General features: G+C 46.7%; 1 protein-coding gene across 1 annotated transcript in view; it reads right to left on the reverse strand.

The window, feature by feature from the left end:
• The window catches only part of LOC137309211 (5-aminolevulinate synthase, erythroid-specific, mitochondrial-like), a 28,332-nt gene extending 3,714 nt beyond the window's left edge, over positions 1 to 24,618 (reverse strand). Inside the window, exons 1-10 of the mRNA XM_067977469.1 lie at positions 24,512 to 24,618; positions 14,047 to 14,228; positions 11,582 to 11,785; positions 7,717 to 7,845; positions 6,746 to 6,968; positions 5,007 to 5,191; positions 4,497 to 4,676; positions 3,154 to 3,318; positions 2,432 to 2,700; positions 649 to 811 (exon numbers count right to left, since the gene is read on the reverse strand). Of these exons, the coding sequence (XP_067833570.1) occupies positions 649 to 811; positions 2,432 to 2,700; positions 3,154 to 3,318; positions 4,497 to 4,676; positions 5,007 to 5,191; positions 6,746 to 6,968; positions 7,717 to 7,845; positions 11,582 to 11,785; positions 14,047 to 14,215 (1,687 nt within the window). The 5' untranslated portion in view covers positions 14,216 to 14,228; positions 24,512 to 24,618. The remainder of the gene's footprint in view (positions 1 to 648; positions 812 to 2,431; positions 2,701 to 3,153; positions 3,319 to 4,496; positions 4,677 to 5,006; positions 5,192 to 6,745; positions 6,969 to 7,716; positions 7,846 to 11,581; positions 11,786 to 14,046; positions 14,229 to 24,511) is intronic.
• Positions 24,619 to 26,246: the final 1,628 nt, after the last annotated feature.

Here is a 26,246-nt window from a genome sequence, read left to right on the forward strand (position 1 = left end):
AATAGTGCTGTGTGATCTTTCACATCCACCTGAACAAGCAGACAGGGCCTTCTCTCATCTGAACACCTCCGATAGTGCAGCACTCTCACATGACTGCACTGAAGTGAGAGCCTGGATTATGGGGCTCAAGTCCTCGAGTGGGACTCGAACTCATGACCTCCTGAAGTTCATACTGGTGATATCAATGGAGAAATATTTAATGTGTCGAATTATATTCCCCTGTTGACCTGGCAGATGATGGGATCTTACACAATTGCATTAGGCTAGCAGCCATGAAACTTCCAACACTGATTTCTTGGTGACACCGAGTGCTGGGGTCCGGTTCTTTCTTCCCTCCAGACCTCTTCCCCCTGTTCCCTGATTCTTGCTCTGGCTGTGCAAGAATCAGGGAACGGGGGCGGAGGGATGCTAAGGGCTGCAGCCAGATACAATCCTCTCCCCTCCTCACAAATAGGACAGCCCCTAGACAGTGTCCAGGAACGGGATCCCAAGCCAGATTCCGAGCCCAAGGCCTCTGCAGCCAATTGAAGCGCTACTTACTGACGTTCCCGCTAAGATCAACGGCTTATCAGACACTAGAAAGTGACCCCGGGGTCTCCTGTCCCTATTGCGCCCTACCTCATTTCATCGCACTTCCCCTTAACTCACCCACAAAGTTGCCCATCATCTGGGGTTCATGATGTGGGGAGGGGGCAAGTCGGAGGAGCTCCTCTCCCCTGGGGACAGTCGGGTAATTGATGGCCTGTACGTAGATGTCATGTCGATTCATCATGATGTTGCAGATATCCGTGTTCCTCGCAGCATCGCATACCTTCAGGAAAAGCAGCAGCCAGTTAAAACCGACAGATTCCACCTCTCTCAGATCTCATCCTTCCAAAATACAGCCCTCTCACTACCCACACCCCTCACTATTTCTTCGAAGGCTACAGTGTCCAAGTCTTAGCCACCCTTCCTGGTAACCTTTCCACTTTCTGGGTTACAAAATTCTTCCGGGCATCAGTCCTAAACTTGCCGTTCGCACCCTGACCTTTTTGCCCTTGCTGCTGTGGATTATCTGAGATTATTATTCTGGGCTTACTTGATCCTCTTTAGTATATTTTACCTTTCTGTAAATTTCTCCCTCTGAGACGTCTCTTTGCGAGGCTGAAGAGCCCTTGTGTATTGAGTTCTCCTGTTCTTTCCTCCAATGCTGGGGTTCTTCTGACTTATTTCTCTGCATTATGTTGCGGTGACTGGAATTGTCCCCGATATTCTAGGTGTGATCTGACCAGGGCACTGTACAGTGTCAGTGACTTCTGGAGGATTGAACTCAGGTGTTTTGTAATGTGCTCCAGGATCGTGCACACTTACTTTCACACCACCTCATCCTGTTTGGAAATGGTGAGCGACAACTTAACTAACGCCCTGAACACCCTGCGTGTCTTTCAGTTCCCACCCCTCCCCCGATAGTTCCAAATGTGCCTCCTGCTCTTACTCCCACTACGCAGCAGGTTGCATTTATCTGTACTGAACTTCATTTACTGCCGATCAGCCCAAGCAAACTCTGTCAAGCTCCCTTTTTAGGACCTTGGTTGCTTCTGTTGGGTCCACATTTCACCCCTCACTGCTCCCCCCCACCCCCCAAACATTGGTATATAATCAAGCTTTCATTATGATTACACCAGGAAGAGGAGGGGTTCCCAGCATGGACTCCTGGGGTAGCCCTTGCAGTATATGTCCTCCCATTGTGACTTAGCTCCCCTTACCCAGTTAATAATCCGTGTCGAGTTTCTAACCTTGATACTCATCTACTTTAGTTTGTGAAGGAGTCTCTTGTGAGGTATATTATCAAGGGCCTTATCTTTACCCTATCAACCTGGTATGTCATTTCATAGGCATCTGAGGTCAGTCAGACAGGGTCTATTCAAGGCCAGGTTAATAGGTACAGTTACCAGGTATGACGCTGCTAATGGGGGTGTAGTGAGGCACAGCCCGGTGTCGCTCATTATACAGTGACATTAATCCGGCGCAGCCCTGTGTCGCTGGTCACACAGTGAGATTATCCCGGCACAGCCCTGTGCCGCTGGTCACACAGTGAGATTATCCCGGCACAGCCCTGTGCCGCTGGTCACACAGTGAGATTATCCCGGCACAGCCCTGTGCCGCTGGTCACACAGTGAGATTATCCCGGCACAGCCCTGTGCCGCTGGTTACACAGTGAGATCACCCCGGCACAGCCCTGCGCCACTGGTTACACAGTAAAATTACCCCGGCACAGCCCTGCGCCACTGGTTACACAGTGAAATTATCCCGGCACAGCCAGGTATCCCTGGTTATGTGGTGAGATTACCCCGGCACAGTCCTGAGTCACTGGTCATACAATGAGATTACCCTGGCCCGGTGCCACTGATTATATGGTGAGATGGTGCTGCTAAGGACACCGATCACGTACCCGTATGGGGATGATGTGGCTGGGGCAGTTGATGACCGGCAGACCTGCGTCCATCAGCAGCTGCCGCATGTACTTGACGTTGCGCTGGTGAGATCGTCGCAGTGCCTGACCTTCCTCGCTCTTTAAGATGCGCACGGACTCCAAGGCACCTGCTAGTACCATCGGCGGCAGTGCTGTGGTGAAAATGAAGCCTGCAGCGTAGGATCGAACTGTATCGATAAGCGAGGCTGTGCTGGCAACGTAGCCACCCACACAGCCAAAGGCTTTACCTGGAAAGGATGAAGCATTTTACATTAAATTTCAGCCCGTGACTCGGAGTAAATTTCCTGCCTTGTGTAGCACTCGGCCACACCCACCAAGAAAGTCCCAGGATCTTTCTCCAGGGCCGATCCATCCCTCTTGAGGTTGCTAGACTGCTTCTGTCCTCTCCCAACATCCATGTAGCAGGAGTCACCTGAGAGGGATTAGGGGAAGGAACCCTTCTGTCCTCCCACTTCCAGGATGCTGAGGCCGATTTCAGTTCTGCCTTCCCCCAACCCCAGCTGAGATGAGTGAAATCAGCAGGTATCGAAGCTATGACCTCCTGGCATTTAGGGCTAAATGTCACACGGGCTGGCTTGTTTACCCACTGAGCCACCAAAGCTGAGATAATGGCGTGAGGAACTAATAAACGAGCTCTGGCGCTCAACGACGGGCAAAACACAACTGTGCTGCCAACTCACCGAGCGTTCCCGATATGATGTCTAGTTTGTGCATGATACCATCCCGCTCTCCGATCCCTGCTCCGTGAGTTCCGTAAAGTCCCACAGCATGCACCTCATCTACAAAAGTGATGGCTCCATACTTGTGAGCGACATCGCACATCTTCGCCAATGGACAGATACCACCTGGGTGACAGGAAATGGACAGTATAACGACCAGTTTCAAGCAGTGACACAACGAATGCCCTTACCCTGAATAAACAGTGACTCTGTAAAGTTACACAGTGAGTGACCCTCACCTTGAATAAACAGTAACTCTGTACAGTTACACTGTGAGTGACCCTTACCCTGCTGCATAAATCAGTAAAGGGCAGGGGGCCTTCATCATGTCTGTGAAATATTAGTGTTGTCCTCAACCCTCCCCCAACCAAACACCACAACCTCCTCCCTCATTTCTGTACACGTTAGAGCGTGAAGTTACCAGATTAGGAGAGTGCTCCCACCCACTTCTTACTCAGGGATGCTGAGGCCAATTTTAGTGCTGCCCTCCAATGCACTTCCCTCCCCATTCTTCAGACAGCGAGGGTTGACCGCCGCCCAGGTGCATCGGCACATGCTCTCCAACAGGAGTTACTCAACTGTACCCAACAGCAGGAACCCTGGTCCTCAGTGAGAGGGAGAGGAGACCATCGCCTTACAATCTAGGCCGATACTCCCAGTGCAGCATCAACATCACTTTAAAACTGATTATCTGGTCTTCCATCTCATTGTTGTTTATGGGATTGTGATGAGCGCAAATTGGCTGCTGCCTTTGCCCATATTACATCAGTGACTTCACTTCACAAGTTATTCATTGGCTGTGAAGCGCTTTGGGACATCCTGAGGTCATGAAAGGCGCTATAGGAATGCAAGTTCTTTCTTTCAATGTGACTTGGACTCTCAAGGTGCCAATTATATGAGTCTCAGGACCCTCCCCACCTTGCAGTGCATACAGGAAATTCGGCACAGTTTTCTGAGCAGAATAATGGTGAGCAAAGTGCCCAAAGCTCCAATTTTTGCCACCAATGAGCAAGGCCCTCTCCTCAGAAAGGAGGTCTTGTAAAATTTCACCCCCTCCAAAATGGCATCTCAAGAGGAAAGGTTAGTTCTATCGCATAGCAACATAGGAATTGCTAGACGAATAAAAGACCAAGGTCCATCTAGCTGGCCCTCTACCACAATGACTACAGTAATCAATCTCTATCAATTAATGAAAAGCTGCTGTTCCATATTTAACTGATTGAAGCTGACATTGTGCTCCCTCCTTCACCCCTTCCACTGTAATCTCTGGGGCTGGGACATTAACATTGTGTCTTACTCCTTACCGTCCATCGAATGTACCGTTTCAAACGCCACGATTTTAGGGGTCTCCGGGTTCGACTCCCTCAGGAGCTGCTCCAGGTGTTCGACGTCATTGTGCCGGAAGACAAACTTTGGAACTCCGCTGTTCCTGATCCCCTGGATCATGGACGCATGATTCCCAGCATCAGAGTAAATCTCACAGCCTGCGGGATTCAAACAATCTCTTACCCATGTGCTTGTTGTGAAATTAGGCGTAACACTTCAAACAAACAAAAAATCAAGACTTATCGGTAACTCTCTCTCTGTTTCTGTCTCTGTCGGTCTCTCTCTCCCTCTCCCTCTCTTGCTCTGTCTCTACCTCACTTAATGTCTTGTCTCTTTATCTCTTTCCCTACTATCCTCACTGTCTCTCCCTCTCTATCTCTCACCCTCTCACTCTCTGACACTCTCTTCCTTCCCCTCCCTTTCTCTCTCTCTCTCTCTGTCTCTCCCTTCCTATGAAGTAGTTAATTCCTGTGTTCCCTGTCCTATACCTGGTAGCAGTTTGGCCAGAGTGAAGAGAGTCGAGTCGTTAGCCACGTAACACGATGAGAAGAGAAGTGCGGCATCCTTTTGGTGCAGACCAGCCAGCTCCGATTCCAGGTCCACGTGGAACTTGCTGGTTCCGGAAATGTTGCGAGTCCCACCAGCTCCCGCACCGAACTCCTGCACTGTCTCCCTGTGGACAGCAGAATGAGCAGTGTTTACATATCATTAAGAAGCTGCATTTATACGTTACCCTATCAGGTCCTCAGAGTGCCCTAAAGAGCTTCACAACCAATGAAGAGCAGTCACTGTTATGTAGGCAAATGCAGCAGGCAGTCAGTGCACAGCAAGATCCCACAAACAGCAACGAGATCAATGAGCAGTTTATCAGTTTGTTTGGTGATATTAGTTGAGGGAGGGACGTTGGCCCTAGAACGCCAGGACAACCTTCTTCTGATAGTTGGCTGGGAGGTTATATGTATGCAGGGCTTGTAGTTACCTGGGTCATGTATTTTAAACTTCTCAAATATAGAAGTTGATTTCCTGTGGTGTTTCATAGGGGTTCTAAGACCATGTGCAGTCTTCAGGTGAAGCAGAGTGAGAGGGCGGGGGACAATCGGAGCAGGGCCTGCAGACATAATTCAGTCCCCATTTTAAAGCTGTATATTCTGTCCTTATTTTAGTATAATACTTTGATTTGATATTATTTACGGATAAATAGCAAAATATGAAGCATTATGGGAAGCAGAGAGGTAGAGTTAGTCAGAGCATATGAATTGCTCAGAATGATACCGGGGCTTAAAGGGTTAAACTATGAAGACTGGTTGCATAAACTTGGCTTGTATTCCCTTGAGCATAGAAGATTGAGGGTTGATCTGATCAAGGTGTTTAAAATGTTAAAAAGATTCTATAAGGTGGATACAGAGAAACTATTTCCGTTGGTGGGGAATCATGAACGAGGGGACATAATCTTAAAATTAGAGCTAGGCCGTTCAGGAGGGAAATCAGGAAACACCTTTTCACACAAAGGGTAGTAGAAATCTGGAATTCTGTTCCCCAAAAGGCTATGGATGCTGGTACAAATGAAGCTTTCAAGACTGAGATCGATAGAACCATTAGGTTACGTTGTCAAGGAATATGGAGCTACGGCAAGTAAATGGAGTTGAAATACAGTTCAGCCGTGATCTAATTGAATGAGCCACAAGCTCGAGGGGCTGAATGGCCTCCTGTTCCGATGTTTCTATGCTCTGCAATACTGGCAAAACTGTGGAGAGCTAAAACTGAGGTCCTACAGCACTACCACTGGTAGGAGGGTGTAATTACAGCCTGACATGTTTACATAGGCAGTTTCCATTACAAATGTGGACATAGCAATTTATAATGGTAAGAAGTTGACATAAAAGTCTGACAAGTGGAAGTAAGATTTTGTAGACAGGAAGCGTATGCAGAGTTTCCGAGTTCGTGATACAGGTGGGGAAACTCCCCCGTTTACAGCTCGGCCACAATTTCCCAATATCTCCTACTGACTCGGTGGGGCTATCCGCTATGGCACGAACTCAGAACATTGCCCCTATGTTTGCCTGTTTCCAGTCCTGTGGAATCGTACCAGTACCTGGTGATTTCTTTGTGACAAGTTCACGTGACTCACCCTAGATTCACGACTAATTATGTGTATGTGTATCGGTGTGTGTGCGTATGTGTTTGTGTGTGCGCGCGCGAGTGCGCGTGGTGTTCTTGATCTACTTACACGATGGCTTCCAGTACACGGGGGTGGCTGCTCATCCCCAGATAGTCGTTGCTGCACCACACCGAGACGTCCTTCTTTTCAGCCAGTGGGTCGGAGTAATGCTCTGCAAATGGATACTCCTCTGCCTTTCTGTTCACGGTTTTAAACACACGATAAGTGTGGTCTCTCTTCTTTTCCTCAATCTTGTGCTCAAAGAATTCATCGTAACCAAAGATGGGCAGCTCTGTCAACAAGAAATGGGAAACATTTGTTTTCAAACAAACCAGGAAAAAAATGAACCAAATAACTAACCAGTTAATCAAATTAACCAGTAATAAACTGAAACTAACTAAATTAACCAACCAAACAGCTAACCAGCTTGCAAACCAAATTACCCAACCAAACTAACTGAACTGACCAATCAGCCAACCAAACTCTTCAAGCAGCTAACTAAACCAACCAACCAAAGTAACCAATCAACAAATGAAATAAACAAACAGCTATCCTAATTAGCAAGCAAATATCCAACCAGGCAGCCTGCTACCCAACCAACCATAAAGTGACGCAACCAAACTAACCTTACAACCAAAGTCGCCATACCACCAAATAGCCAACAAGCCAATCATGCAACCAAATAACCAACCAGTTAACCAATCCAACTAAGAAACCAAACAGACACCCATAATAACCAAACAGCCAACAAAATCACATGGAGGGTAAACGCCGACATGAACTGGTTGGGCCGAATGTTTTTGTGTTGCAACTTCTGTGTATTTCTATCTACAAAATCACCAATCATGCAATCAAACTAAGCAATCAACCAGACTAGCGAAACATTTATCCTTGCAATCAGCCAACCAAACAATCAGCCAACTATATAACCAAATGACCAGCCCGAAAAGAAACGGCCAACCAAACTAACCAACATTCTGCTCTGGAATATGAAATCGAGTGCGACTCAACTTATAAAACCCACCGAGCCCCACACGTACCCCTGGTCATGTTGTCCTGGAGGAGGTGGGTAACAGCCAAATTGTTGTCGCAAACTGAAGGCAAAGATTCTTGGAACCTCTTAACCAGGCCAAACTGCCAGCCAAACATTGTTGGGCTGTTGGAAAACTCTGGGAAAGGAGAAGAGTTAAATGGTAAGATTGCACAATGTAACCGGTTGCTTCTGCTGAATGTGCCCTTTCATCAGGACCGGCCCGTTGGCTCTCAGTGGCCACATCAACTCCTATTCATTCCTGTGTTCCTATCACTGACAGATTATTTTACCTTCTAATATTTCTCACTCCTCTACTTCTGACTCATTGCCTGGGTACAATTCAATGGGAACTTGCTGCCCTCGGCATCTCACCCAACTCGCCATTCTTCATTTGTGAGCCTAGATAATGACTGTCGGCCATGGGGGAGGGCAAGTGGAGGTAACAGCTGAGTATGAATTCCACGTTCTACGTAAAGAAAATTTTTTCTAAGCGCCACATTAATTTTTGTGATTCTCTTTGCCCTCTCAATACCAGACCCAGTGGAAACGATCTATCATCATTTTAAAAAATTCATTCTTTGGATATGGGTGACACTAGCAAGGTCAGCATTTGTTGCCCATCCCCAGTTGCCCTTGTGAAGGTGGTGGTGAGCAGCCTTCTTGAACCACTGCAGTCCGTGTAGAGAAAGTAGTACTCCCACAGTGCTGTTAGGTAGGGAGTTCCAGGATTTTGACCCAATGATGATAAAGGAATGGTGATACATGTCTAAGTCAGGATGGTGTGTGACTTGGAGGTAGGGGTGTTCCCATGCACCTGCTGATCTTATCCATCTAGGTGGTAGAGGTCATAGACGTCGCGGGTTTGTGAGGTGCTGTCGAAGAAGCCTTGGCGAGTTGCTGCAATGCATCTTGTGGATGGTACACACTGCAGCTACAGTGAGCTGGTGGTGAAGGGAGTGAATGTTTAGGGTGGTGGATGGGCTGCTGATCAAATGGACTGCTTTGTCCTGGATGGTGTCGAGCTTCTTGAGTGTTGTTGGAGCTGCACTCATCCAGGCAAGTGAAGTGTATTCCATCACACTCCTGACTTGTGCCTTGTAGGTGGTGGAGAGGCTTTGGGGACTCACCGCAGAATACCCAGCCTCTGACCAGCTGTGGCTGGTCCAGTTGGGTTTCTGGTCAATGGTGACCACCAGGATATTGGTGGTGGGGGATTCGGCGATGGTAATGCCATTGAATGTCAAGGGGAGGTGGTTAGTCTCTCTCTTTTGGAGATGGTCATTGCCTGGCACTTGTCTGGCGCGAATATTACTTGCCACTTATCAGCCTAAGCCTGGATGTTGACCAGGTCTTGCTGCACGCAGCACGGATTGCTTCATTAACTCAGGAATTGAGAATGGAATTGTGTACCATCAGCAAATAACCCCACTTCTGACCTTTGCCTTAACCCTTCGGATCTTGAAGATCTCTATCAGGCTACCTCTTAATCGTCCGAGCTGTAGTGAAAAAAAAGCTGTGATTTCCAGTTTCTCCTCAACTGTAACCCCCCCACCCCCACCACCATCTCTGGTACTCTGGAATATTACTTTTATATTGTTCTTATAATGAGGTATCCCAAGGCTGCATGCAATACTCCAACTACGGATTAAATCAACAACAACTTGCGTTTGTATTGCGCTTTTACCATCGAAAATGGCACTTCCCAGAGACATAATCAGACAAAATTGAATGCCAAGGCAAAGGAGATATTAGGAGGGGTGATCAAAGGTCACAGATTTGGGTTTTAAGGAAGACATTAAAGGAGGAGAGGGAGGGGGAGGGGTTTAGGGATGGAATTCCAGAGCATGGGGCCTGGCAGTTGAAGGCACGGACACAAATGGTGGGGAAAGGAGAGGAAGGGATTCACAAGAGACCAGAATTAGAGGAATGGAGAGTTCAGGTGGAGGGGGTTGTAGGACTGGAAGAGGTTACACATATAGGGAGGGGCAAGGCCTCAAAGTGATTTAAACACAAGGATGAGAATGTTAAATTTGAGGTGTTTGGTGTCAGCGAGGACAGGGGTGATGGATGAGCTGGACTTGGTGCAGGATAGGATACGGGCAGCAGAGATTTCGATGAATGGAAGAAGGGAGACTGGCCAGGAGAACATTGGAATAGTCAATTCTGGAGGTGACAAAGGCATAGATTAGGCGTTAACTGCTAGCTTTTGTATTCTATGCACTGACACCTTTAGTGACCTGTGTATGTGCACACTGAGGTCCCTCTGCTCCATTACTCCGTTTCAAATCTTGCCATTTTTCCTCTAACTTACTCCCGGGTATCTGTTATTCTATATATTACCCATGCGAACCCTTGATTAAATTCCAGCCTGTAACTCACTCATGGGTATCTGTTATTCTATATATTACGCATGCGAAACTCTCGATAAGATTCCAGCCTCTAACTCACTCCTGGGTATCTGTTACTCTATATATAAACCCCTCGATTAGATTCATGTAACTCATTCCCGGGTACCTGTTATTCTCGCCTCTGAGTCAGAAGATTGTGGGTTCACGTCCTACTCCAGAGATTTGAGCACAAAATTCAGGCTGACACTCCAGTGCAGTACTGAGGGAGTGCTGCACTGTCAGAGGTGCCGTCTTTCAGACGAGACGTTAAACTGGACCCCGTCTGCCCTCTCAGGTGGACGTAATAGATCCCATGGCATTATTTGAAGAAGAGCAGGGCAGTTCTCCCTGGTATCCTGACCAATATTTATCCCTTGACCAACATCAGTAAAACCAATTATCTGATCATTATCACATTGCTGTTTGTGGGAGCTTGCTGTGCGCAAATTGGCTGCCGCATTTCCTACACTAAAATAGTGACTCCTTTAAAAGTACAGTGAAACCTGTACAATCGGACACCCCCAAAAGACTGACACCTGCAAAAAACGGACACTTATCGACAGAGCCTGATAACTTACATTGTAATAGATACAAGCTGCACCTTGAAACCATGGACACTTGCAAATTACGAACTATGGACAGCCTTCAACGCACCATGTCCGTTTACAACTTAAAACACGGGACGCGCAGGTGAGCGCAAGGAGGCAACGGGTGCAAGGAACTGCTTTTGTGGAATGGAGATCTCTTTATTCAGCATCCATAGCAGCAGAGAAACCGTTCTGTCTGGAATTGAATGCTTGCATGGCTCTATCCTAGGGATGGAGCGATGCCTCTGCCGCTATGGTGCTTGGTAAAGAGCTCCACAAATGCTGGAGCTGCACCGGGCATCATCACATCTCACTCCACCAGCACGTCAGGTACTGATGAGCTGCTAATGGCCCCATGCCCATCCCCCAGCACTTCAAACGCTAGCAGCTGCAGCACGCGGATGGAGGGGGTCCCGGACAGGGGGTCTGCAGGACATTAATTCTCCCAGTTTGGCTGGGATTTCCCAGGCACTCTGGCCCTACTGTGCCAACGTAGCAGATCCCAGGATCAGGACATCCCTCCCTCAATGGAAAAGGACCCCGGGATGACAATGAACTGGAAAACCCAACAAAGAGAAAATGAACTGAAATCACATCCCGCTGGCTGGGCTCCAGAATTAGGCACGATCCCAGGTGAGGGTGAAAAAAAGGAAGGAACGCTGCAGGAGATGTAGCCTATCTTGGGATATTTGGCTCATCCGGTTTACTGTACCTATAATGACCATTTTGAAAATAAGGACACCCGCAAATAAAGAACACACGTTGCAAGTCCTTTAGGCGTCCCTAATTTACAGATTTCATTGTACTTCATTGATTCTAAAGTGCTTTGGGATGTTCTGTGGTTGTGAAAGGTGCTATAGAAATGCAAGACTTTCTTTTTACCCCTCTACACTCTCACCTTGCGGAGGACTCGTATCTGTCACATCCTCTTGCACCGCCAGGCTTGCTTCGCGAATGACTTTGCCGGTGCCTCTTTTGATCTCGGACTCCACGAAAGGGCAATTGACGATGATGCTGGCAGTAGTGGGGGCAACAACCTGGCTGGTGTGCTGAACCACTGCCTTAATAGGGGACAGCAGTGCTGGGGTAAAGGCACCGGGACCTGAAAGACAAACACAAATGGACATCCAGCTCTCATCTGAGTTAAACTCCACAATTCATCATAGCTTCTGTAGCACAGATTTTAACAACATTTGTCAGATTTTACCCAATATAACATTGTACCCACCCTCATCACCAGTTCAACGACCTTGGTTATAACAGTTGTAGGGTTGCACAAAGATACAGGGACCACTTATAGTTAGATAGGGCACCTGGAGATTTCCCTGTTTTACCCGCCCTGGGAGTGTTAGATGGCGCAGTGTAGAGGGAGCTTTATTCTATCTAACCCATGTTGTACCTGCTCTGGGAGTGTTTGATGGGACAGTGTAGAGGGAGCTTTACTCTGTATTTAACCCGTGCTGTACCGCCCTGGGAGTGTTTGGTGGGGCAGTGCAAAGGGAACTTTGCTCTGTATCTAACTCGTGCTGTACCTGCCCTGGGAGTGTTTGATGGGACATTGTAGAGGGAGCTTTACTTTGAATCATAGAATCATAGAAAGGTTACAACATGGAAGGAGGCCATTTGGCCTGTCGAGTCTGTGCCGGCTCAATGCAAGAGCAATCCAGCTAGTCCCACTCCCCCTCCCTATCCGCGTAGCCCTGCAATTTCTTTCCTTTCAAGTACTTATCCAATTCCCTTTTGAAAGCCACGATTGAATCTACCTCCACCACCCCCTCAGGCAGTGCATTCCAGATCCTAATCACTCCCTGTGTAAAAAAGATTTTCCTCATGTCACCTTTGGTTCTTTTGCTAGTCACCTTAAATCTGTGTCCTCTGGTTCTTGACCCTTCCGCCAATGGGAACAGTTTCTCTCTATCCACTCTGTCTAGACCCTTCATGATTTTGAACACCTCGATCAAATCTTCTCTCAACCTTCATAGAATCATAGAACGTTATGGCATAGAAGGAGGCCATTCGGCCCATCGTGTCAGTGCCGGCCAAAAAAGAGCTATCCAGCTTAATCCCACTTTCCAGCACTTGGTCCGTAACCCTGTAGGTTATGGCACTTCAAGTGCACATCCAAGTACTTTTTAAATGAGTTGAGGGTTTCTGTCTCTACCACCCTCTCAGGCACTGAATTCCGGACCCCCACCACCCTCTGGGTAAAATAATTTCTCCTCAGCTCCCCTCTAATCCTTCTACCAATTACTTTAAATCTATGCCTTCTCTGTTCCAAGGAGAACAACCCCAGCTTCTCCAGTCTATCCACATAACTAAAGTCTCTCATCCCTGGAATTATTCTAGTAAATCTCTTCAGCACCCCCTCTAAGGCCTTCACAGCTTTCCTAAAGTGTGGTGCCCAGAACTGGACACAATACTCCAATTGTGGACGAACCATTGTTTTATAAAGGTTCATCATAACGTCCATACTTTTGTAATCTATGGCTCTATTTATAAAGCCCAGGATCCCGTATGCTTTTTTAACCGCTTTTTAAACCTGCCCTGCCACCTTCAACGATTTGTGTACATATACTCCCAGATCTCTCTGTTCCTGTACCCCTTTTAGAATTGTGCCCTTTAGTTTATATTGCCTCTCCTCATTCTTCCGACTGAAATGTATCACTTCGCATTTTTCTGCGTTAAATTTAATCTGCTACGTGTCCACCCATGCCACCAGCCGGTCTATATCCTCTTGAAATCTATCACTATCCTCCTCACTGTTCACTACTCTATCAAGTCTTGTGTCATCTGCAAATTTGGAAATTGTACCCTGTGCACCCAAGTCATCTGTATCGAACCCGTCCTGTACCTGCCCTGGGAGTGTTTGGCAGGACAGTGTAGAGGGAGCTTTACTCTGTATCTAACCCCATGCTGTACCTGCCCTGGGAGTGTTTGATGGGACAGTGTAGAGGGAGCTTTACTCTGTATCTAACCCTGTACCTGCCCTGGGCGTGTTTGATGGGACAGTGTAGAGGGAGCTTTACTCTGTATCTAACCCTGTACCTGCCCTGGGAGTGTTTGATGGGACAGTGTAGAGGGAGCTTTACTTTGTATCTAACCCTGTACCTGCCCTGGGAGTGTTTGATGGGACAGTGTAGAGGGAGCTTTACTCTGTATCTAACCCCGTGCTGTACCTGCCCTGGGAGTGTTTGATGGGACAGTGTAGAGGGAGCTTTACTCTGTATCTAACCCGTGCCGTGTCTACCCTGGGAGCGTTTGTAGTTAAATCAATTTGCAGAAATCAATCAGGTTAAGAAGGGATTGGGTGGAAAAAAGGCACCACATCCCAGAACAACAATGTCCTTTTCGTCCGCTTCCTACCGGATGGTTCCGTCTCCTTTACCCACTGCAAGTTGACGGCAGCAGACACCACACTGCGGGACATCATGGGGCAGCGCTGAGCATAGATGGCCAGAGATGCGCCTGCTTTCTGGAGGAAGACCCGAGGGACTCGCATCAGAAACGGGCAGCTGTGCATGAAGAATCCCATTTTCAACTTAACTCTGCAAAAGGAAACCAAGAAAACAGTGTTATGTATATTCTGAGCCATTTTAATACTGAGATAACCAGGAACAGGGCTAAGGTCCAGAACGCAGGACCACAGGCTCAGGGCCGAAGCCCACGGTACAGGAACCCAGGTACAGGGCTGGGGACTAGGGTGTAGGATCCCAGGTGAAGCACAAAGGTTGGATAGAGTAGGAGAGAGGTGAGGAAAATCTAGCAGTAAAGGTTTGCCTAAGTTCAGTTAGTCTAACTCCAGCCCATCAAACTCCAGCCCATCAAACTCCAGTTAGTCTAACTCCAGCCCATCAAACTCCAGTTAGTCTAACTCCAGCCCATCAAACTCCAGCCTCTCTTACTGCAGTTAATTTAACTCCAGTTAATCAAACGCCAGTTTGTCTAACAGAAGCCCATTTAACTCAAGCCCATTCAGTTCCAGTTAATCAAACTCCAGATTGTCTAACTCCAGCCCATCTAACTCAAGCGTATCTCACTCCAGTGTGCCTAACTGCAGTTAACCTAGCTCCAATTAATCCTAGTATCGTAGTATAAAGCACAGGAGGAGTCCATTTGCGCATCGTGCCTGTGCTGGCTCTTTGAAAGAGCCGGTACAGGCACAGGGACAATTAGTCCCACTGCCTTGCTCTTTCCCCATAGCTCTCTAATTTTTTTCCCTTCAAGTATTTCTCCAATTCCCTTTTGAAAGTTATTATTGAATCTGCTTCCTGCACCCTTTCAGGCAGCGCATTCCAAATCAGAACAACTCGCTACGTAAAAAAAAGTGTTTCCTCATGCTGCCTCTGGTTCTTTTGCCAATCACCTTAAATCTGTGTCCTCTGGTTACCGATCATTCCGCCAAGAGAAACAGTTTCTTCTTATTTACTCTATCAAAACTGTTGGCCAGAGGCTGCAGAAGACTGCTGAGCTGAATTCGGTGACTTCCGGTCAACAAAACTGTTCATGATTTTGAACACCTCTATCAGATCTCCTCTTAACCTTCTCTGCTCTGAGGAGAACAACCCCAGTTTCTCCACATAACTGAAGTCCCTCATCCCTGGAACCATTCTGGTAAATCTCCTCTGCACCCTCTCTAAGGCCTTGACATCCTTCCTAAAGTGCGGTGCCCAGAATTGGACACAATACTCCAGCTGGGGCCTGACCAGTGTTTTATAAAGGTTCAGCATAACTTCCTTGCTTTTGTACTCTATGCTTCTATTAATAAAGTCAAGGACCCCAAATGCTTTTTTAACAGCCTTCTCAACTTGTCCTGCCACATTCAAAAAATTGTGTACATAAAGCCCCATGTCTGTCTGTTCCTGCATTCCCTTTAAAATTGTACCATTTAGTTTATTTTGTCTCTCCTCATTCTTTCTACCAAAATGTATCATTTCACACTTCTCTGTGTTAAATTTCAATCTGCCATATGTCTGCCCATTTCACCAGTCTGTGTGCTCCTGAAGTCTGTTACTATCCTCATTGTTTACTACATTCCCGAGTTTCGTGTCATCTGAAAACATTGAAATTATACCCTGCATACCCAAGTCCAGGTCATTAATATATATCAAAAAGAGCAGTGGTCCTAATACTGACCCCTGGGGTACACCACTGATTACTTCCCTCCAGTCTGAAAAACAACCGTTCACCACTACTCTCTGCTTTCTGTCCCTTAGACAATTTTGTATCCACACTGCCACTGTCACTTTAATGCCATGAGCTTTAATTTTGCTAACAAGTCTATTATATGACACTTTACCAAATGCCTTTTGAAAGTCCATATACACATCAACTGCACTACCCTCATCAACCCTCTCCCTTACTTCATCAAAGAACTCAATCAAGTTAGTCAAACACGATTTTCCTTAACAAATCTGTGCTGACTTTCATTTATTAGCCCAGACTTTTCCAAGTGCCAATTAATTTTGTCTCGGATTATTGTCTCTAAAAGTTTCCTACCACCGACATTAGGCTGACTGGCCTGTAATTACCGGGTTTATCCCTCTCTCCTTTTTTGAACAGGAGTGTGGCATTTGCAATCCTCCAGTCCTTCGGCACCGTCCCCATATCTAAGGATGATTGGAAGATTGTGGCCAGAGTGTCCGCAATTTCCACCCTTACTTCCCTCAGTAACTTAGGATGCATCTCATCTGGACCGGGTGACTTTTCTTCTTTGAGTACTGCCAATCTTTTAAGTTCCTCCTCTTGATCTATTTTAATCCTATCGAATATTATTACTACCTTTTCCTTTACTGCTACAATGGCAGCATCTTCTTCTCGAGTGAAGCTGGATACAAAGTATTCATTTAGTACCTCAGCCATACTCTCTGCCTCCACATGAAGATCTTTATTGTTCCTAATCGGCCCCACCCTTCCTTTGACTACCCGTTTGCTATTTATATGTTTATAAAAGACTTTTGGGTTCCCTTTTATGTTAACTGCTAATCTATTTTCATACTCTCTCTTTGCCCCTTTTATTTCTTTTTTTTGATCTCCTCTGCACTTGGTTCTTTACTGTAAAGGGCAAAAGGGTAACTAGGGAGAGAGTAGGGCCTCTTAAGGATCAACAAGGTCATCTATGTGCGGAACCACAAGAAACGGGTGAGATCCTGAATGAATATTTCACATCGGTATTTACGGTTGAGAAAGGCATGGATGTTAGGGAACTTGGGGAAATAAATAGTGATGTCTTGAGGAGTGTACATATTACAGAGAGGGAGGTGCTGGAAGTCTTAACGCGCATCAAGGTAGATAAATCTCCGGGACCTGATGAAATGTATCCCAGGACGTTATGGGAGGTTAGGGAGGAAATTGTGGGTCCCCTAGCAGAGATATTTGAATCATCCACCGCTACAGGTGAGGTGCCTGAAGATTGGAGGGTAGCAAATGTTGTGCCTTTGTTTAAGAAGGGCGGCAGGGAAAAGCCTGGGAACTACAGACCAGTGAGCCTGACATCTGTAGTGGGTAAGTTGTTAGAGGGTATTCTGAGGGACAGGATCTACAGGCATTTGGAGAGGCAGGGACTAATTAGGAACAGTCAGCATGGTTTTGTGAGAGGAAAATCATGTCTCACGAATTTGATTGAGTTTTTTGAAGGGGTAACCAAGAAGATAGATGAGGGCTGTGCAGTAGACGTGGTCTACATGGACTTCAGCAAAGCATTTGACAAGGTACCGCATGGTAGGTTGTTACATAAGGTTAAATCTCATGGGATCCAAGGTGAGGTAGCCAATTGGATACAAAATTGGCTTGACGACAGAAGACAGAGGGTGGTTGTAGAGGGTTGTTTTTCAAACTGGATGCCTGTGTCCAGCGGTGTGCCTCAGGGATCGGTGCTGGGTCCGCTGTTATTTGTTATTTATATTAATGATTTGGATGAGAATTTAGGAGGCATGGTTAGTAAGTTTGCAGATGACACCAAGATTGGTGGCATTGTGGACAGTGAAGAAGGTTATCTGGGATTGCAACGGGATCTTGATCAATTGGGCCAGTGGGCCGATGAATGGCAGATGGAGTTTAATTTAGATAAATGTGAGGTGATGCATTTTGGTAGATCGAATCGGGCCAGGACCTACTCCGTTAATGGTAGGGCGTTGGGGAGAGTTACAGAACAAAGAGATCTAGGAGTACAGATTCATAGCTCCTTGAAAGTGGAGTCACAGGTGGATAGGGTGGTGAAGAAGGCATTCGGCATGCTTGGTTTCATTGGTCAGAACATTGAATGCAGGAGTTGGGATGTCTTGTTGAAGTTGTACAGGGCATTGGTGAGGCCACACTTGGAGTACTGTGTACAGTTCTGGTCACCCTATTATAGAAAGGATATTATTAAACTAGAAAGAGTGCAGAAAAGATTTACTAGGATGCTACCGGGACTTGATGGTTTGACTTACAGGGAGAGGTTAGACAGACTGGGACTTTTTTCCCTGGAGAGTAGGAGGTTAAGGGGTGATCTTATAGAAGTCTATAAAATAATGAGGGGCATAGATAAGGTCGATAGTCAAAATCTTTTCCCAAAGGTAGGGGAGTCTATAACGAGGGGGCATAGATTTAAGGTGAGAGGGGAGAGATACAAAAGGGTCCAGAGGGGCAATTTTTTCACTCAAAGGGTGGTGAGTGTCTGGAACGAGCTGCCAGAGGCAGTAGTAGAGGCGGGTACAATTTTGTCTTTTAAAAAGCATTTGGACAGTTACATGGGTAAGATGGGTATAGAGGGATATGGGCCAAGTGCAGGCAATTGGGACTAGCTTAGTGGTATAAACTGGGCGACATGGACATGTTGGGCCGAAGGGCCTGTTTCCATGTTGTAACTTCTATGATTCTATGATTCTATGATTTATCATAAGCCTCCTTTTTCTGTTTCATTTTAATCTCTAGATCTTTCGTCAAGTAGGGAGCTCTAGCTTTGGATGCCCTTCCTTTCCCCCTTGTGAGACTGTGTCTACTCTGTACTGGAGCCAGCTCTTCATTGAAGGCCTCCCATTGTTCAATTACTGTTTCATAGAATCATAGAAGTTTACAACATGGAAACAGGCCCTTCGGCCCAACATGTCCATGTCGCCCAGTTTATACCACTAAGCTAGTCCCAATTGCCTGCACTTGGCCCATATCCCTCTATACCCATGTAACTGTCCAAATGCTTTTTAAAAGACAAAATTGTACCCGCCTCTACTACTGCCTATCAATTTTGGATTACGATCCACCTGGGCAAGATCCCCTTTTTAACTCTTTGAAATTAGCCCTCCTCTAGTTAAGTATTTTTTACACTTGATTGTTCCTTGTCCTTTTCCATAACCATTCTAAACCTGATAATACTATGATCACTGTTCCCCAAATGCCCCTCAGTGAAACATGCTCCACTAGCCCCACTTCATTCCCCAGAACTAGATCCAGCACTGCTTCCTTCCTCATTGGGCTGGAAACACACTGATTGAGAAAGTTCCCTTGAACACATTTCTGGATTTCTACTCCTTTTCCTTTTACACTGTTACTGTACCAGTCTATTTTGGGATAATTGATGTCCCCCATTATCACTACTCTATACTTCTTGCATCTTTCTGTAATTTCCCTGCAAATGTTCTCCTCTTATCTGCTTCCCACTATTTGATGGCCTACAGTATACACCCAGTAGCATAATAGCTCCTCTATTGCTCCGTAATTCTAAACAAATAGATTCTGTCTTTGACCCCACAACTACATCATCCCTTTCCAGTGCTATAATATTTTCTTTGATCAATACAGCCATCCCCCCTCCCACCTTTCCTTCCCTATCTTTCCTGAATACCTTGTAGCCAGGAATATTAAGACCCCAGTTCTCCCCTCTTTGAGCCAGATCTCTGTTATTGTCACTATATCGTAGTCCCATGTGGTGACTTGTGCCCGCAGATCACTAACCTTATTTACCACACTAAGTGCATTTACGCACATGCAATCGAGACTCATCTTAGACTGCCTCGCACTTGCCCCCTGTCTGATCCCTCCTATTTCTGATCTATTCTTTACTCTAGTACCCTTTATGTCTCCCAGTCCTCTATGCACCTTGTTTCTCCTCTCTAATGTTTCATCCTGGTGCCCGTTCCCCTGCAAATTAGTTTAAACCTAATTTAATCTAATCCAGTTCACGCAAATCCAATTGATCTAATTCCAGCTTTTCTAACTCCAGCTTGCCTAACTCCAGTTAGTCTAAATACAGCTCATCGAACTCCAGTTGATCTGGCTCCAGTTAGTCTCACTCTAACCTCAATTGTTCTCACTCTGATCCAGTTAATCTGGCTCAAATTATTCTCACTCCAATCCAGTTAATCTGGCTCCAATTAGTCTCACTCAAACTCCAGTTGGTTTCATTCTAACTAACTAGAGTTGGTCTCACACTAACATCAGATGGTCTCACTGGTGAGGCCATGGAGGGATTTGAAAAGGACGAGAGTTTTAAAATCAAGGCGTTGCCAGACTGGGAGCCAGTGTAGGTCAGCGAGCACAGGGGGTGATGGGAGAACGGGACTTGGTGCGAGTTAGGATACGGGAAGCAGAGTTTTGGATGAGCTCAAGTTTACAGCGGGTGGAAGATGGGGGTCCAGCCAGGAGAGCATTGGAATAGTCGAGTCGAGAAATAACAAAGACATGGACGAGGGTTTCAGCAGCAGATGAGCTGAGGCAGGAGCGGAGACCGCGATATTACGGAGGTGGAAGTAACTAACTCCAGTTGATCTGGCTCCAATTAGTCCCTCGCTAACCAGGCTCTCGTTAGTCTCACTCTAACAGCGATTGATCTGGCTCTCGTTAGTCTCACTCTAATGGCGGTTGATCTAGCTCTCATTAGTCTCAGTCTATCTCTGGTTGATCTGGCTCTCGTTAGTCTCAGTCTATCTCTGGTTGATCTGGCTCTCGTTAGTCTCACTCTAACTCCAGTTGGTCTGGCTCTCGTTAGTCTCTATCTCTGGTTGATCTGGCTCTCGTTAGTCTCTATCTCTGGTTGATCTGGCTCTCGTTAGTCTCTATCTCTGGTTGATCTGGCTCTCTTTAGTCTCACTCTAACTGCAGTTGATCTGGTTCTCGTTAGTCTCTATCTCTGGTTGATCTGGCTCTCGTTAGTCTCACTCTAACTGCAGTTGATCTGGCTCTCGTTAGTCTCACTCTAACTGCAGTTGATCTGGCTCTCGTTAGTCTCCCTCTAACTCCAGTTGATCTGGCTCTCGTTAGTCTCACTCTAACTCCAGTTGATCTGGCTCTCGTTCGTCTCAGTCTATCTCTGGTTGATCTGGCTTTCGTTAGTCTCACTCTATCTCTGGTTGATCTGGCTCTCGTTAGTCTCAGTCTATCTCTGGTTGATCTGGCTCTCGTTAGTCTCACTCTAACTCTGGTTGATCTGGCCCTCGTTAGTCTCACTCTATCTCTGGTTGATCTAGCTCTCGTTAGTCTCACTCTATCTCTGGTTGATCTGAATCTCGTTAGTCTCACTCTAACTCCAGTTGATCTGGCTCTCGTTAGTCTCACTCTATCTCTGGTTGATCTGGCTCTCGTTAGTCTCACTCTAACTCCAGTTGATCTGGCTCTCTTTAGTCTCACACTATCTCTGGTTGATCTGGCTCTCGTTAGTCTCTCTCTCCGGTTGATCTGGCTCTCGTTAGTCTCTGTCTATCTCTGGTTGATCTAGCTCTCATTAGTCTCACTCTAACTCCAGTTGATCTGGCTCTCGTTAGTCTCACTCTAACTCCAGTTGATCTGGCTCTCGTTCGTCTCAGTCTATCTCTGGTTGATCTGGCTCTCGTTAGTCTCACTCTATCTCTGGTTGATCTGGCTCTCGTTAGTCTCAGTCAATCTCTGGTTGATCTGGCTCTCGTTAGTCTCATTCTAACTCCAGTTGATCTGGCTCTCGTTAGTCTCACTCTAACTCCAGTTGATCTGGCTCTCGTTAGTCTCACTCTAACTCCAGTTGATCTGGCTCTCGTTCGTCTCAGTCTATCTCTGGTTGATCTGGCTCTCGTTCGTCTCAGTCTATCTCTGGTTGATCTGGCTCTCGTTAGTCTCACACTATCTCTGGTTGATCTGGCTCTCGTTAGTCTCACTCTATCTCTGGTTGATCTGGCTGTCGTTAGTCTCACTCTATCTCTGGTTGATCTGGCTCTCGTTAGTCTCACTCTAACTCCAGTTGATCTGGCTCTCGTTAGTCTCTGTCTAACTCTGGTTGATCTGTCTCTCATTCGTCTCATTCTAACTCCAGTTGATCTGGCTCTCGTTAGTCTCACTCTATCTCTGGTTGATCTGGCTCTCGTTAGTCTCAGTCTATCTCTGGTTGATCTGTCTCTCGTTAGTCTCATTCTAACTCCAGTTGATCTGGCTCTCGTTCGTCTCAGTCTATCTCTGGTTGATCTGGCTCTCGTTAGTCTCAGTCCATCTCTGGTTGATCTGGCTCTCGTTAGTCTTATTCTAACTCCAGTTGATCTGGCTCTCGTTAGTCTCACTCTATCTCTGGTTGATCTGGCTCTCGTTAGTCTCAGTCCATCTCTGGTTGATCTGGCTCTCGTTAGTCTCACTCTAACTGCAGTTAGTCTCATTCTAACTCCAGTTGACCTGGCTCTAGTTAGTCTCAGTCTGACAGGATGAATCACCTGCTCCAAGCACTGTGGATAACTGACAGTGAAAAGGCCTTGGTCCCTGCCTATCCTTCCTTTAACACTGCACGTGGCTGATAGAGATAAGCAGCTGATATTCTGCAACGCCCAGAGCAGCAGTTTGTGCACACCCAATGTTCACTGAAGGTTTGCGTCAGTGGTAGAAAACTACCTTGAATTCATCCTGTGAGTGGCTGAACTACAAGGTTCACAGGGATCCCAGGATCAACCCCGGTTTGTTAGTGGTAGTCGATCCCAGTGATTGTGGTGATCTGGGGGGCTATAGGTGTCCTCAGTGCCCCTGAAGAAGGGAGAGGAGAATTTCCCCTGCCGGCATTCAGTGTGCGGGCACACATATGTGGACTGGGCATTTGAGTGAGGTAGCTGAGTGGAACTGAGGGGATAGGAAGGGGAGAGGTGTAGAAAGAAAACTGGCAACTGAAGGGAAAGGAGTTGTGATTATTTACTGTCTCTATGGTGCCCGCTTCTTCTGGAGCTTGTTCCTCAGATAGCTCGGCTATTGGGGTCTCCCTCAGCACCCCCCTCCTCGAGATATTCTCAACCTGACACTCCCTCGCGCTCCCCCCCCACCCCAGCTTGGACAGGAAAGCCCACTTTACTTTGGAGCTCAAAGCCTCTGTGTAGCCGTGTGGCACCCCCTCGCGAGGGATTTTCCCGCTCAGGGTCTGTGCGACATGAAGTTCCATTCCGCCCTCCTCTCCTCCAGACTTGCCACGCACTCCATGATAAACTGCAGTTTGTGAAGAGCCTGTGCAGAGGTAGCTAAGACTGGCTTCTCCACACTCTGCCCCAGAACCAGGAGGCTGTTGTAGACGGACTCAATCACTGAAGTATGTCATTGTTCTCACACAGTAAGAACCTGCACTAGTGAGAGTGCAGTGAGGGGGCACAGAGTAAATATACGAGTGAGAGGGCAACAAGTACTAGTGAGAGGGCACAAATAATAGTGAGTGTAATGAGAAGGCACTAGTTATTGGTGAGAGTGCAGTTAGGGGCACTAGTTCTAGTATGAGGGCATGAGTACCAGTGAGAGCGCAACACGGGAACACTAGTATTAGTGAGAGTGCAACGAGGGGACACACGTAGAGAGAATGCAATAAGGGAGCACCAGCAAGGGACACAGTCACAAAGTACTAGTGAGAGTGAACTAGTGCTAGTGTACTAGTGAGAGTATCAGAGGGCAGTAGTACTAGTGCATACTAGTGAGCGAGGACTACTGCCAGTGCGTGAGGACTAGTACGAGTGAATAGACTAGTGCCAGTGCATACTAGTGAGAGAGGACTAGTACTATTGCATACTAGTGACAGCAGACTAGTCCTAGTGCGTACTAGTGAGGGGACTAGTCCTAGTGCATACTAGTGAGGGGACTAGTCCTAGTGCGTACTAGTGACAGCGGACTAGTCCTAGTGTGTACTAGTGAGGGGACTAGTAGTGAGAGCGGACTAGTCCTAGTGCGGAGAGCAGACTCATCCTAGTGAGTATGAGTGAGAGTGCAGTGAGAGGCACAATCATTTGATGTTAAAAGCCCGGCTGCCCGACATCCCACCAATATCCTGCAACAATATTTCAAGTGCCACGACGTACGAGCACCCAGAGGCCATCTGTTTCCGAGCTGTGTGCTCCCGCGGTTTACTGACCGCTGGCCCAGCACAACCTCCTCCCCCCACTGGACTTCATCAGTCAGTGAGGGGTGTTTGGCCCCTGTCAGCATTGAGAAAGCTTTAATACAACCATGGCCATCCAGCCGAGGGCAACCTCCTCCCTTCCACCCGCTCCCCTGCCCAGGACGTCGTCAGTCGATGTGGGGGGTCCGGCCCCTGTCAGCACTGAGAAAGCTTTAATATAAGCATGGCCATTCAGCCCAGGGCAACCTCCTCCCTCCCCCCCCACCACCAGACTTCGTCAGTCAGTGAGGGGAGTCCGGCCTCTGTCAGCACTGAGAAAGCTTTAATAAAACCATGGCCATCCAGCCCAGGACGACCTGGGAGGCATTTATTGCATTTGTGAATAATTAATAGTTGAAATCTCACAATTTCCTAGTACCTTTTGAAATGTTAAGGTCCTTATAAGGGATTAGATGACCCTCTGATCTAATTAACAATAACTTGATTCGCCATTGTGACAGTAATTATACAGGAGCCTCAAATGATTTAGTCTCGTACCTGTCAGAAGAGTCACAGATTCAGTTCCCGATCACTTCCAGTTAGTCACCTGTTGTCCTGCACTGAGGACGAACATTGAACAGCCAGAAAAGTTGGAACAAAACTATTTAAGCTCCGACAAGCTGTTCCTTGGGTGTGGGGTGCGGTTTCTCTCTCGGTCAGGGATTGGCTCCCTGTGTAGTGCTGGGGGAGCCCAGATAAGGAGCTGGGAGCGGGCACAGGGTGTCTGATAGAAGCACACAGAGACCTGCTTGAGGGAGGATAAGGTTGCAGAGGGGGTGCTTGTTGGGGGTGGCGCTGGTATGAGCAGTAGGTTGAACTGTCCCAGAATGGTGTCCCAGAAAACAACATCACAGTAGAATTACTGATGAGAAAGGCCATTTGGCCCATCTTAGTCCTTCCATTCCGAATGACCCTACACTCCCCCCATTGCAGCATCCGATTGGTTCCTGATATCAGTCCTCAATTTACCCTTTTCCTAGTTTGACCCTGTGTCCCATTTTCTGACTCTCCCAATTTAGTTTAAAGTAATATTCCAAATTTACCTTTTCCGTCCTCTTAACTATCTTCTATCTCTCCATACAATCACCTCTCAGACGGTTAAATGGAGTTTAGGTACAGATCAGCCATGATTTGATTTAATGGCGGAGCAGGATCGAGGGACTGAATGGCCTCTTCCTGTTCTTGTGTTCCTGAACTAGCAGTGAAAATATTGAGAGATTTGTAGAATGAGTGGGATTCCTTGATCAGGATACATCGAGTATTTCGACAGCACGTCCTCAGGACATCTCAAAGTGCTTAATAGCCAATGAATTACGGTTGAAGTGCAGGCAAACATGGCAGCCAATTTGCACACAGCAAGATCCCACAGGCAGTAATGAGATGAATGATCAGTTAACCTGTTTTTTTTGGGGTACCTCTGACAGTACAGAACCCCCTCAGTAGGGGTGATGGGAGATTTTATATTTACATACTGATTTTGATGAATTTAAAAAATGCTTTTAGTGCATTGGGCCAAATCTTGCTGAAGTGGGTCCTCTCATGGCATGCGCCATTAGTTAGACGTTTCTCCTGCACCCTAAAGCTCGAAAAAAATTGCGCCATAACTTGCTGGAAGTGCGAGCTGATAACGGTACAGTGAGGACATTGGGGCATCTGGGACCTCAGTGAACGAATCTCCTTAACCAACGAGATGTAAAGATTGAGAAAGAAACAGGAACAACAGAGAAGGAGGGTGAATTAGAGTCAAATCAGGTACAGAAAGAGAAATAAAGAGAAGGAAAAAAAGATTGGATTCAGAGAGAGAGAAAGAAAAAAAAGACAGAAAGGAAAACTAAGAAAAATATTTAAATATTTAAAATTTGACATTTTAAAAATCTCTAACAAGAATTTACTACATGCAAATGTAAGGAATCTTACAACACCAGGTTATAGTCCAACAGTTTTATTTGAAAATCACAAGCTTTCGGAGGCTTTCTCCTTCGTCAGGTGAGTGTGGAATTCCTTGAAGGTTACCGCATATATAGTCAGAGAACAATGCCTGGTGATTACAGATAATCTTTCCAACTGCCCGTTGTCAAGGCAATCAGACAGAGAGACAGTACATACAGGACTACTGAATATACAAACGATCCGAACCCAAAGACAGAGAGAGAGAGAGAGAAAGAGAAACATCCGAAAGGAAGAGAAAGAGAGAGAATGACCAGTTGTATTAAATGTACTACATGCAGGAAAG

Source organism: Heptranchias perlo, unplaced genomic scaffold, assembly GCF_035084215.1.
Source record: "Heptranchias perlo isolate sHepPer1 unplaced genomic scaffold, sHepPer1.hap1 HAP1_SCAFFOLD_154, whole genome shotgun sequence".
Lineage (NCBI taxonomy): Eukaryota > Metazoa > Chordata > Chondrichthyes > Hexanchiformes > Hexanchidae > Heptranchias > Heptranchias perlo.